The 13,770-nt window shown below is 34.1% G+C and overlaps 1 protein-coding gene and 1 long non-coding RNA gene across 2 annotated transcripts; one reads left to right on the forward strand and one right to left on the reverse strand.

Moving 5' to 3' along the window:
• Positions 1 to 957: 957 nt before the first annotated feature.
• On the reverse strand, positions 958 to 5,841 carry LOC111064342 (transmembrane protein 186). Its single transcript, XM_039433807.1, has 3 exons — positions 5,803 to 5,841; positions 2,748 to 2,896; positions 958 to 1,313 (listed from the first exon to the last, which is right to left on the reverse strand). The coding sequence occupies exons 2-3, from the start codon at positions 2,884 to 2,886 to the stop codon at positions 1,003 to 1,005; spliced, it is 450 nt and encodes a 149-aa protein (XP_039289741.1). The 5' UTR covers positions 2,887 to 2,896; positions 5,803 to 5,841; the 3' UTR covers positions 958 to 1,002.
• A 561-nt stretch (positions 5,842 to 6,402) lies between these two features.
• Positions 6,403 to 13,585, forward strand: LOC120352603. Its single transcript, XR_005571960.1, has 3 exons — positions 6,403 to 6,573; positions 6,877 to 7,014; positions 13,489 to 13,585. It is a non-coding gene; the product is annotated as an uncharacterized LOC120352603 (long non-coding RNA).
• The last annotated feature ends 185 nt before the right edge of the window (positions 13,586 to 13,770 follow it).

Genomic DNA, 13,770 nt, shown 5'->3' on the forward strand with positions numbered 1-13,770 from the left:
ATAAAAATATTTTAAGACATGCGGTGTAAATGATATGATTTTCTACAACCATAATAATGTATATTGATGTTTATCATATTATTATAACAAAGTATTATAATTGTGGGTAATATATATTATGTAATACTGCTCAAATCAATACTTAATATGCCGTTCCATTTTGTTGAAAGAAGCTATTTATTGCTCCAAACTTGTAATAATTGATATATTTATACACTAGAGCATTTGAAAAAACCTGTGTTCATATAGAAAGATGTTGAATATTGATGAAAATCTAAGTTTTTAATCAAATAGATGCTTTGGATCATATTAATGTGTCTATTAATCAATAAAATTAGTAAATCTACTAATCTAGTTATTTCTTTATTATGTGTATTTTTGTTGTAATATTATTTCTGGTAGTAGGTAATTAATTTAACCCTGGTAGTAGTTTTTTCATTCATGTAGTAATTTTAGTTTTTTTCTGGTGGTGATTAATTTAACCTCGTAGTAGTTAGTTATTTCATTTTTGTCAAATTGATCGATTTCAACCCAATATTTCCATTAATTTTCTCTGATCAATAATATTTTTCTTGTTTAAATTATTCTTCTCCGTTAGTTTTCATACTCTATAGCTACAACAAAGCGTTTGATTGAAATGAGAAAGCTTTAATTGAAAATTGCTTATAATTATTTTTACAGTATAGTATTTGATACTGTATAGTAATAATCTATACTATAATAAAGTAAAAAACTGGTGACGCTTCATCACGTCTGAACTACTGGACTGATTAACTTGAAATTTTGCATATATATTCTTAATTAACCGAGGATGGTTATAGGCCTATTTTCAATTCTTCAAAATTTCATGACGTCAAGTTTTAAAATAGACCCTTGCGAAGCACGGGATACCTGCTAGTTTCTAATAAATTTTTCATATTTGATAATGTTTAGAAGGATTGAGAATGATAAAACTCATCACTTTTTCATTTTACTATTTATTTTAACAACAACTCACAAAAATCATTTTTTGTATTCTCCAAAGACTAGTTTAAATCCATCGTCATCCAAAATTTCACCAAACCTTACATCAATTTTATAAACTGTATTCGAATCAAAAGTCCTCACTTTCTTGTACAAATAGTCGAAGGGCGTGACAGGCATGTCACTGAAGGACATAATGCTTTCTATGGGCAGGACAATGTCCTCCCGGTTTCCCATGTAAGTGATGTAAGATATCTTGACCTGATCGTTCTCCTTGTTCAAATAAATGAAGCCAATCAACCGCTGACTTCCATATGAGAAAACCTGCAAAGGTAGGATGAAAGTTGTAGCTGGAACAGAGAAATTAAATAAAATTATTGTATAAATCATAAGATGGACTATTGAAAATATGAAAATGCAATGTATGTTCATAAATCGTTAATTGACCGAGCGAGGTGAGGTCTAAGATTCAAGTCGACGGTTTGGCATTTCTCTTAATGCTTAAATGTTTATATGTTGCGCATTTACGGCAAAACGCGGTAATAGATTTTCATGGAATTTGACAGGCATATTCCTTTTTTAATTGCGCGTCGACGTATATACAAGGTTTTTAGAAATTTTGCATTTCAAGGATAATATAAAAGGAGCCTCCTTCATACGCCAATATTAGAGTAAAAATCAGACTATAGAATTATTCATCATAAATCAGCTGACAAGTGATTACACAGATGTGTGGAGGAGCCAGTCTATTGCTGTATTTCCATAAGGTCTAAGCTTCAATCAGATACTTGTGGATGAGAATACTGCGTGAGGTCTACTGTTCACAGAACTACTAGTAAATGAATTTCAAAGTCAAACAAAACAGTAATTTAATAATATTCAAAGTATTGTGATTAAACTCTTATAGCCGTGAAAACCAAGTCTGATTTTGGTTTTGGTTGAAGTTTCAGTTTGGAGAACACTGTGAGGGTGCTCGAATAGTTGGAGGTATAGTGAGTTCCACACTATAATGGCAGTATTTCATTAACATTGGTGTTGCTATCCTTGTCTATCATTCAACAAAGCTCATAGCGCTATCCTTTTCTAGCTCTGGATTTCCACTGTTTCTTTGTACATCAGAATACTTATACAGTATGTGCCTTGTCCAAAACAGTTGTATACATACTGTAATTCCATTATTTTAAATCGGAATAAGAGTTGAGCTGTAATAATTTTGTAAAAATACAGTAAGTCTTATTGTCGAGTTCAACTATGTTTGGTGAACAATATTTTTGTTTGATAAATGTAATAACCATCGCTATGTTGAAGAATTGCCATAGTTTGTATTGTTATCATGAGTCAATCAGGTCTGCTCCATAGGACACTAAGTGCCGGTTGCACAAAACCCGGTTAAATTTTTACTTACTTACTTAATACTTGATACTTGTAGATATCCCACTAGTAGCGCGACAGCGCCGTGGTCGTCATTGGTTGCGTGGTCGTCATTGGTTTGCCCTGCATTGGTTTATCCTGATTAATTCCACGACAACCAATCAGAGAAGTCGTCTAATCAAAAAGGCCTTCTCTGATTGGATCTCGTGAGATTAATCACGGTTAAAATTTAACCGATTTTAATGCAACCGGGCCTAAGTGTCCTAATAAGTCTTATTGAAACTACTGACCATCAAACCTATAGATTTAATGGCACATTAAATTTAATAAATGTCATAGAAATCAGACATGATTCTTCTAGTGAAGCAGGAAAATTATTGTAGCTTAGAAATAAAGTCATAATTCATACTGACCTATAACAAAAAATCCAAGTAACTGTTTCTCATCCAAGAATTTTAGCCAATATAGAATTCCACCGACTGTAGGTAAGGCTACTGCTGACGATTTTAGAAAATGGGGATTTAGTTTGTTTATAATCGCAAACACCTTCATTTTCGAATTCCTGCGGAGAAAAAAAAATCACAGTCAATAGAACATAATATAGAACTTGTTCCAACACAAAAATATGGTAATTCAGTATATTCAGTCCATGACCGGCAGTCGCCAGACTTCGTCAAAATATAAAACCATCAATACACAAACAACTAGAGATGGCTGCAGATTGGTTGTTTCGAGTGGCTCTGTAGATGGACTGCAACACTAAATCATGAAACAATCTCAAACTGGTCTACAAGTCCACTGGTCTCATCATCTCTCAATGAGTAGATAGGGTAGTTGATGAGTTTTTCTCAGCATACAAAACTTCCCATACTCCAGCTCACGAACACAAATTGGCAGTCTGTTAAAAATTTTAGCATCCGTAAGGGTTAGCATCCGTGTGCTCTCGATAGTCTGGAGTAGGGCAGGTCAATGTTGCCCCGTCTCCTGGTATTGTGGTGGTGCAGCTGGCCCCTCTCCTGGTAGGCATGAACCTCACTCCTTAGGTATCACACTCCATATGGTATCATGAATACAGAGCCTAAATTCTCGCTTATGTCATTGGTGGATTTCAAATATTGCTATAGTGAGGTCCACGTTATAATGGCAGTGGATGAAGATACGAGAACAACGTTGCCGATCCTCTGTCTTGTCAATGCCTTCTATAGACGGTGGCTGATTTATTGATGTAATATTAACTGTTAAATCTCGTTTTAAATAATCAATAATATTTTATTAAGCAAGAAATTATATTTTTCAATAATTTCCAAATGAATTTTCATATTTAAGATGAAATATAAAGTTAATTATTAGTTCTAAATTGTTAATAGACAATATCTGGCAACAGAACAAAGCGAGAAAGAGATCGCGCTATCCGCTTTGTTGAATGATAGACAAGGATAGCAATAACATTGCTAATATACACTGCAATCACACTGCCATTATAACGTTGTTCTCACTATAGGTGAATAAATTAACTACTGTAAATCTTCACTAAAGTGAGTGAGGTCCACGTTATAATGGCAGTATTTCATTGGTGTTGCTATCCTTGTCTGTCATTCCACAAAGCAGATATTGCTATCCTTTTCTAGCTCCGCAATGTTGCCAGATCGTTTTTCACAATTTAGAAATAGAATAAATTAAAAATATATTTAATATAAATTATGATTTATTATTTAATCTTTAATATTTTTCTTGACAAATAAAATATAATTGATTACTTTAAATAACAATGAACAGTTAATATTACATCAGGTATACCGGTATCAGCTATCCTCTGCAGAAGGCAGTAGCAAGACAGAGAATCGGCAACGCTGTTTTCTGTTCTTCTCTACTGTCATTAAAATTTAGACGTCACTATAACGACACTCTCAGTAGAGGGAATACAAATACTATGGGAACAAAAAATGGGAGTATAGATTTTCAACACTGTTCCACCACTACTCAGAGACACCAACTTTTATGCCGCATCCACACTTTGGCCCAATGCGCCACAGTGTGAATGGGTGGTACGTTGGCGATCGCTCTGACTTTTGTCGAGCGAAGGCCAGCTCAGAGAAGGCTAAGGATAGTATATAGAATACTGTATACTATCCTTCAGTGAAGCCCAGCGCCCATCCACACTTGTCAACCAATGCGTGTCATCTTCTCTGCTGTTTTTCTGTCTAATCAAGTTGATATAAGTCTAATTGTTATTAATTATTATAGTTTTATTGTGTCTAATTTAGCTGATATTTTCAATTTTTATCATGGATATGACGCTGGCCTTGATGGGGCACTGGTCACATTGCAGTGTGGATGGCAAGACCAACGCGGGGCCAAGCTTACCAGGGTGTGGACTAGGCATTCCATACTTGGCCCAGCTTGGTAAGCTTGGCTGCATTGGTTTTGCCATCCACACTGCGTGCCCAATCAAGGCTAGCGGTAGCTACACATTCAAAATGGCAAATTGAAAATAGAGTTGAAGGTTGAAAATAATAACTAGAAGGAACACAATAGAAATTTACAGAAAATCAACGCAATTACAAAGAGAACGAGAGCATACGACTAAACAACACGCATTGGTTGACCAGTGTGGATGGATGGTTTGCAAGCGCTGGTTTTCACTGGCCTTCGTTGGCCTACACTGGGCTGGTCTCCACTCGGAAAAAATCGGAGCCATGGCTAATGAGCGCTGACAAACTACACATTGGCGCTGGCCGACGTTGAGCCAATACAGTAGATGCGGCATTACAATGATGACACCCAAATTGCACCTAACTGATTCGTACTATGATATCGCGTGGTCAATAATGCATGTGTAGGGGCCAGTTTAGAAAAAGACTGTCTCACATGATAAAATCTTACTATTATATTTAATAAATCTCACAAACTATATGAATAAGTATCAAAATCCAAACAAAATAATGTATGAATCTGTATAAATAAAAATACAGGCTGCTAATTAAATGAATAATTATTTAGAAACTTATAATTCAAATTTACCTATAAATTGGACGAAAGTCATCTTCATCTTTTGAACTAACTATTTGGCTAGAAGATTTTGTTTCAGTTGGTTGTGGTTCAATGTTTAGTTTATTTGAAGTGCCGGTACTAAGCCCAGATACTCCCAAAACATTACTCACTGATATATTATTTTTATTTAAACGTAAAAGTCTACAACAATTCCTACTTCTTATCAAAAGCTTCAACATATTCTTTATTCAATATTTAAAAGTTACAAAAATGAATAAAAATATATTTTCCCGTAAAATGTTACTATTATTTTATGAACACTAATGCAATTACCGTACATTCACATTTTAAATTAGTAATTTAAGTTATTCAATGAGATAATTTATTACTAATTTGATGCTGAATAAGAAAGTATATGCATGTGAATCAATAAATTATAATTATTTTTCTTGATAATCCTATTTTAAATAACATAACCTCACAATTTTACGATAAACAACATAACCTTGCTTTTGCTTTTTGAAGACAAGCCACAGCCTTCATGATATAATTCAAATCACTGCCATTGTGAAGACATATATGAATAATTGTGGGGGTCTATGTTATAATGGCATTGCAGAAAGATGGACAGATGCAGAATGAAGGACAGTATTGCCGATGAAAGCTGATACCAGTTGGCGGCAATTATATTTTATCATTTTTTTAAATAATCATTTTTTTTCGTCGGAAATTATATTTTTCAGATGGAAATTAATGAGAAATTTGAATTTATTCAAATACTAATAAATGAATTTTTTTATCTTTTCATTATCATATCTAGCTTGACGACAAAATACTTACCTGCAACTCTATAATTAGGTACCTTATATAATGCCATCACTTTCGACGTGGTCAATATTTGGTCAACTGGCTGATTCAGGCAATGGCTATGCCACTCAAATTTCGATGTGTGTCACTTTTCAAGGGGGCCGCAAGCCAGCGACTTATTAGCGTGAATGCCGACTAGTGCTGCTTCCAAGTAGTTGTAATTTAAACTATACAGTTGCAGCTCCAGCTGATTGATTAAAATGTCTGCTACTGCTTGCTTTTTAACCGAAACAAACAGACGCTTTGTATGGGGTTCATGTTTTTATGTTTATGGTGATATAAATGGTAATATTAAATGAATTCCTTGTTTATTTTGGAAAATAAACTATATAGTTTAGATTCCAGAAGCCTATCATCGTGGAAGCTGGTTGTGCATGTATCGTAAGTAGTGATAAAATTAATGTAATAGTCCTAACCTGAATCTGCATTTTCATTACCTACCTATTATGATTTTGGAAGGCATTATTGCTATTTAATTATTAAAACTATTGCTAATAATTGTCATTATTGTTGATAATTTTTATTGAAGGCATTATTGTTAATATTTACAGCCTTCTAATATTCTAAAAATGTCCAGTATTCAACGTATTTAATTTTGGTAGAGTTGAATCGAATTGCGTGCACATTTTGATAACTTTCATGTTTGTTCAATTTGTTTGAATGATGTCTTTTGTCATTTTTCAGAAATTGGACCAACACTCAATCATGTTTGAGAAGAATATCTGAGATAAGTTTCTTGGCCATGGAAACCCCGTTCAAGGGCAGATGACGATTCCCCGTTCCCCGGCCAGCTAATTGCGGGGAAGACAGCAAAAGTAACAAGTAAGTAATAGGCCTAATAAATTTATAAAAATTATTGGTATTAATTAGTAAAAATATTGTTCATCATATAATTGATAGTGGAAGGTTAGTTTCCACTGGAAGATATTCTTCGTTTTATTTTAGTCAGGTTAGCTTATGAATGAGTGTAGCCCGGTTGCACAAAATCTGGTTAATTTTAATCGTGATTAATTCCACAAGAACCAATCGGAGAAAACTTTTTTTTCAAATAATCCTTCTGTGATTGGTTCTAGTGAAATTTATCCCGATTAAAATTTAACCGGCTTTTGTGCTCCCGCCAACAGGGCCTAAGTGTCGCATTGATAGTGTGGTATGGATGAATAGTCTCAAACCCAAAACCTTCCTAAGTTGAGTTGGTTCACCTGTATCTTTATTGGTGTGTTAAAGCTTGTCTTGTATTGCAAAACTGAATTTATTTTAGTTACAATTAATTTCTCAATTTAGTGCAAACTAAATATGAAATAGTCTCATTTATTCTAAAATGTATTTGTTGTGAAAAGTGATTTGTGACATTTTGTGCTCAATATCTTTTCTAATATAGGCTAGTAATTAATTTGAAACCAAGGTTACATAATATTCATACAAAGTACCGTAGCCATTTCAACATTGACAAGGTGAGTTCTGAAAACTATTTCAACAAATATTATGTTGATTCAATGATTCAAATCCATACAGTTTCTCCTTTGAATTTATTATTGATAGATTTCACCTTTAATTGGAAGTAAATTTCCAACATTTTAGATTCGTATTCACTATCAGTTGTTTAACTCAGGCAGTTTTTGATTCATTTCCAATAATTTTTTTTCAATAATTATTATGAAAAGTGGTTTAATCTTTTAGTGAGTTTATTCGTTAGACCCTGTGAGTCTACTAATAAAAATAACTCAAGTTATTAAATTATAGAATTTCATTTTTTCTAAGCCTATTATCCCAATTATGTTTACAGAATTCTGCTAGTTTATGGTTGTAAAATCTAGCCTCCAATTTGAAAAATCTGGCAGGTTTTAATGGAACAGCTTTGTCCAGAAATAGAAAATTTATTCAGTGTAAATCGCACTAAATAAAGTATATTTTTTCTTATTAACGTTTCCAATATTATTAAAAAAATAAGTACCGCAATCTATAATTCAAATTCAGCGTATTTAAAAATCAAAGCCAATATTTTTAGGTTTTTTATTTTATTCTTTGGCCATATTGGAATGATCAAAATTGTTGTATATCCTTTGTTCATGGGAACAATTTCCTCTGCTCGGGAGAAACGGGGTCTGCGATAGGCTGTTCTCTTGTTAATTTCAAGTCGAACTTTGTGATTGGTTGCTAGTTTTGTTTGGAGCTCTGTGATTGGTCAATGCCAAGTTAACCCGACAGATGGCGTGCCTTGCACGGGCTACCTGTTCAGTCTTGAGAGTGCAGTTCAGACATCCTGGTTGCTTTCACTTCGTGTCCCATTAATTTAATCAATATTACTACTGTAAAATCTTAGTTTATTATCGTGTTTGTAAGCAATATAAAGCTATTCAAATGTATGTATCGATGGTGTAATTGATTTACCGGCTGCGTGATTTATTTGCGTTGAAATTTGAAGTGAAAGTTAGCAAGTGATGAAGTCCCAGTTTTGAAGCAGGTAGGCCATTCATCTTAACACATTTCGCACGTAGGCTACATTCATTCGATCTTATTAGCTGTGATGTGTTTTATTATCACTGATTTTGATCTTAGTAGGTACTGTATTCCTCTCATATTTCATCTTTTATCATTAAGAAATTTGGCCTATGGTCGTGGGATTTCAGAATCTTTTGAGCTGTATAGAGAAAGGCGTATTGTCTTAGTGATTTGCAGTTCATCTTGAAACTATCTAACTATTAAAATCGTATTTTCCGAAGATGAGCCAGCTGCAAATTACTATACAATTCTGGGCAAATCTCTTCAAAAATCTGAAATCGCACTCCATATGCATAGTTCTAGTATTAATTAATATAATATAAATTTTAATGTTATGAATTTGATGGATTCAATCCATGAATTTTATTACTGTATAAAATAATGTCTTTCAATTGAAGTACTGTATTTTCGATTCTTGTAGGAAGGAAAAGAAGGAATTCTTGTAGGGTATGCATTTATCAAGTTTAGAATGTAGTATGATAATTTGTGTCTAAAGTCAAGACTTCTGGCTATTATACCTGTCTTCATATTTTTGGTTGCAATCGATCTATTTATTCTGAAAAAAAATTAATAGCCGTACCGGTACCTATAGTGCGGTCCACGTTATAATGACAATATTTGATCAACTTCGGTTTTGCTATCCTTGTCTATCATTCGACAAAGCCGGTGGTACTATCCTTCTCTAGGTCCACAACGATGACAATTATGTTTTTGACGGTGTAGAAATATAATTAATTAAGGCAGAGAATTAGCATCGCTATTCTTCTATCTTTATCCACTGCCATTATAACGTGGACTACGCTATAGGTCATATTTTTTGACATTTTGTTAAAATAGTGAGTGCCGGTTGCACAAAAGCCGGTTAAATTTTAATCGTCATTAATTCCATGTAAACCAATCAGAGAAGCCGCCTTTTCAAAAACGCCTTCTCTGATTGGTTATCATGAAATTAATCACGATTAAATTTTAACCGACTTTTGTGCAATCGGGCCTAAAGTGGAACCGATTATCGGTCATCCGATATATCGGAAGAAATATATCGATGGCAAAAATATCGGTGCCAAGACATCGATAAGTGAATATCGATAAATAGTTAAATACGCTTGCCCATTTATTTTATCTATGAAACAAGCTACGGTAAACGGTCAATGTTGTAGTGGCTAGCGGGCGTCTAGGCTAGATCAACAGGTTTGATCTTTATATCAACAGGTTTTAACTACTTGTTAATTAAAGCTTTTAATCCAAATAGCCTAATTGGATACCTTTTGAAATGAATTATACATAATTATTTTAATAAAATGTAAGGTACCTAACGTTGGATATTTATACGACTTTGGTTTCGGTTAATCTAACCTATAAAATTGATTCCAAATTCTGTGTTTATGAGGTGAATTTAGTTGAACTTCTAATTTGGTTATCTCATTAAAAGTTCCAGTTAATTTATTATTTGATATTATAATTATACATTTATTATAGACCCAACTTATTCCACTAATTGTTTTCTAAAAAAATTGTCTCTTATTATTAGAGACAAGTGAGTCGAATTTAATCTGTATTTTCAAGTTTATGTAATTTAAGTTATCTTTGACAGTTTACTGCAGTTATAGCTTAGCGTCGGTTTGATTGACTCTTTCCTTATTTATTCTGTTCAATCTATGTTACCGCAGTTAAACTACACATTTGAAAGCTTCCGTTGAAGTGAGATATTCCTACATTTCTCCAGATTGGTATCCAATTAGGTTATGTCTTCAAGCGTCTTCAGATAGCGTTATCCTTTTCTATCTCTGCAACGTCACCAGATCGTTTTCAACAATGTATAAAAATATAATAAATTAACAAAATTATGATATCTTTTATGAAAAATTATTAATAAATCATTGAAGAATATCTACAGATGTAAATTACTGAGATATTACAATTATTCAAATGCTAATGAATTAATTATATTATTAAACGAAAATCCAAATAAATGCTGTTATTCACCCCGAAGACTTCTGTTACTGCAATTATTGACAACAGGGTAAACAGCTAGATGGAAAGCAGATTGTCAGTTTGGTGTAAGGGTAAGCATTCCTGACCGGCAATTAGGAGGTACTGGGTTCGATTCCCGGGCTTACAAATAAGTTTTAAATAGATCTAGCTGTTTACCCTGTTGTCAATATTTGCAGTAGCAGAAGTCTTCGGGGTGAATTACAGCATTTCATTTGGATTCTCGTTTAATAATATAATTAATTCATTAGCATTTGAATAATACCAATATCTCAGTAATTTCCATCTGTAAATATTCTTCAATGATTTATTAATAATTTTTCACATTAGAGATTATAATTTTGTTAATTTATTATATTTATATGTTGTTGAAAACCGATCTGGCGACGTTGAAGAGAAAAGGATAACGCTATCTGATTTTTCAGAAGTCTTTCTATCTATCTTTTTTTTCTATAATCTATCTAACGCTATCAGAAGTCTTCGGGGTGAATTACAGCATTTAATTTGGATTTTCGTTTAATAATATAATTGAAGAATATGTTTTCTTGACAAATAAAATATAATTTAAATAAGAAGACTAACAAATTGTCAAAAACCACAGATTTATTGAAAGTTAGAAAGACTGGTTTAGGTTGTTACACCATAGTCAATCTCTGATAAACGGTGACCACTGAGTCTATCACAGATTGACAATGGTGTAACAACTGAAACCGGTATTTCTAACTTTCAATAAATCTGTGGTTTTTGACGATTTCTTAGTCTTCTTATTTAATATGAATAATTGCCACAATATCAAGTTCTCAACTACACAAAAAGTGAAAATATAGTCTATTATTTTAAACAAGAATAAACATTTAATATTAACTGCGTACACATATACGCTCTTCCAACCCGCACCGAGCACGCACCTCCCTCGTACCGCCCTCGTTCCTCCATCGAACCACAGTCGCGCCGCCCACGCTCTCGTCATGAACGTTACGGAAGATGTTAGATCTTCTCGCGTTCCCCGGTCGAACCATTGTTGCTCCCCGGTCGATCATCAATCGCTCTGCTGGAGTGACGTTCGGTTGCGGAGCAGAGCGACAGTCTGTACGCACCTTTACATCTTGTATACTATTATCAGCTACCCTCCATAGTGGTAAGCCAGAGAATCGGCAACGCTTCATTCCTATATTTTTCTCGAATGTCATTAGAACGTGGACCTCACTCTAGTCATTTTAGCTGTAGCGAGACTCACGTTATTAAGTCAACACCTGGTTAATTGTGTGTTGCTATCCTTGTCTCGCATTAGACAAAGCAGATAGCTCTATTCTTTTCCAACCCTGCACTGTTGCCAAATCGTTTGTATCCCTGATTGAGATTGAATATTCTGGTAGTTCATCACATATCGCTTCATAGGCTACAAACTAAATAATATATTTTTTGTTGAAAATAATATATTTGAGGTATGATTGATCATTATTAACAAGAACCAACAATTTATATCATAATAAATATACCGGTATGATTTGTATCACAGCTGTCTACTATAGAAGGCAGTGGTAATAGAAAATTGGCAACTATGCAGTCCTATCTTTCTCCACTGACTTTATAACGTGAGTCTCACTCTAGTATCACTATATGAAATGTCATCATAACCTGACTTCTCATTAAAAATATGTTTATTCAAGATTTTTTAAATTCCTTTATACATTATTTATTGTAACTGAATAATTTGGAATGGACATCAACATTTCAAGCATCAATTCAAGCCTTCACTGAATCGTAGTAATTGTACAAGTGACGAATATTTGTTTGTTTTTCTCTAAAACATAAATGAAACCTGATTTTAAAATTGTCATAGCCTATGATTGACACATCTCCAATATTTAGAATAACATATGCAATTTAAAGCTTGGAATTTACCAATTTCACTCAGAGATGGTGCCACTATCACCCGCCTCACCAATTTGCGTTTATGTTGTGCTTTCAGTCTCGTATTAGATTCGGTCATCAGTGGGTCGGACAGAGAGCAACCATTGGCGGCCCAGTGATGAGCCACCACCCCCGTAAACAAAGCCTTGGTGCATTCTGGTGACGTCAACACAGGTAGGGCTACTCACCACCTCCTACTACGCCAACAAAAACACCATCTCACATTTGTTGATTTCATCTGATCTATATCAGCTAGTGTTTTTATTGGTGTAGGAGGAGGTGAGTAGCTCTACCTGTGCTGACGTCACCAGAATGTACTATGGCTTTGTTTACGGAGGTAGTGTTAGAGCACGCTGGGACACCAGTGAGACACCAGAGTTGGCAGGTGACCCGATTGAGACACCTGCCGCGTCACCAAAATGTGGTGACCCTTGTGTTATGATCGCAATAACAACCAATGCCCCCCGAATCACATGGACACTTGGCGACCCACTGGTGACTGAATGTAATTCGGGCTTTAGAAATGATTATTGTACGCTGACTTGGTTTCTGTGAGTCCTTTAGGGCTGTTGCACAGTTGAAGCTTAACTCGATTTAATCAGCTGGTGGCTTAAACTCATAATGAAACACATTATAACAAACTAGACTTGATACGGATTTAATCCAGTTTAAAATTAAATTTAGTTTAGACTGTTACTGTGCAACGGTCCTTAAATATATGATTAACATCAATAATTAATCCTATTTTTCGTTCACAATTTAATGTGCATTTTAATTACTCATGTAATTTTGTCTTTAAGTTCAGTTATTTTCTTTTAAATCACTTTTCTATCGTTTGCAACCATATCAAACCATCAATCTTACTTAATTATTGATTTATTCGTGTTGCAGTTTGGTTGTGGTGGGGACATCGGATGTTGGAGTATAAGCAGCTTGGCAAAGTGATTCCTGTCATGGACCACAGCTTTCAAGTATGGCACTTGACAGGTAATTAATTTTTCGCCCCACTTGGATGTAATGAGCTAGTTTTCGTGCATCATATGGAGGCCGAAAATGATTGTTTTCTGACCAGGACGGTAACATTTTTACGGCCCTAGGGCTGTAAAATAACCTTGAAGTCAGCTGATTCTAATTTGATGTGAACGTGTTTACAAAATAGTTTATGAAACAAAA

This window comes from Nilaparvata lugens, chromosome 8, assembly GCF_014356525.2.
Source record: "Nilaparvata lugens isolate BPH chromosome 8, ASM1435652v1, whole genome shotgun sequence".
Lineage (NCBI taxonomy): Eukaryota > Metazoa > Arthropoda > Insecta > Hemiptera > Delphacidae > Nilaparvata > Nilaparvata lugens.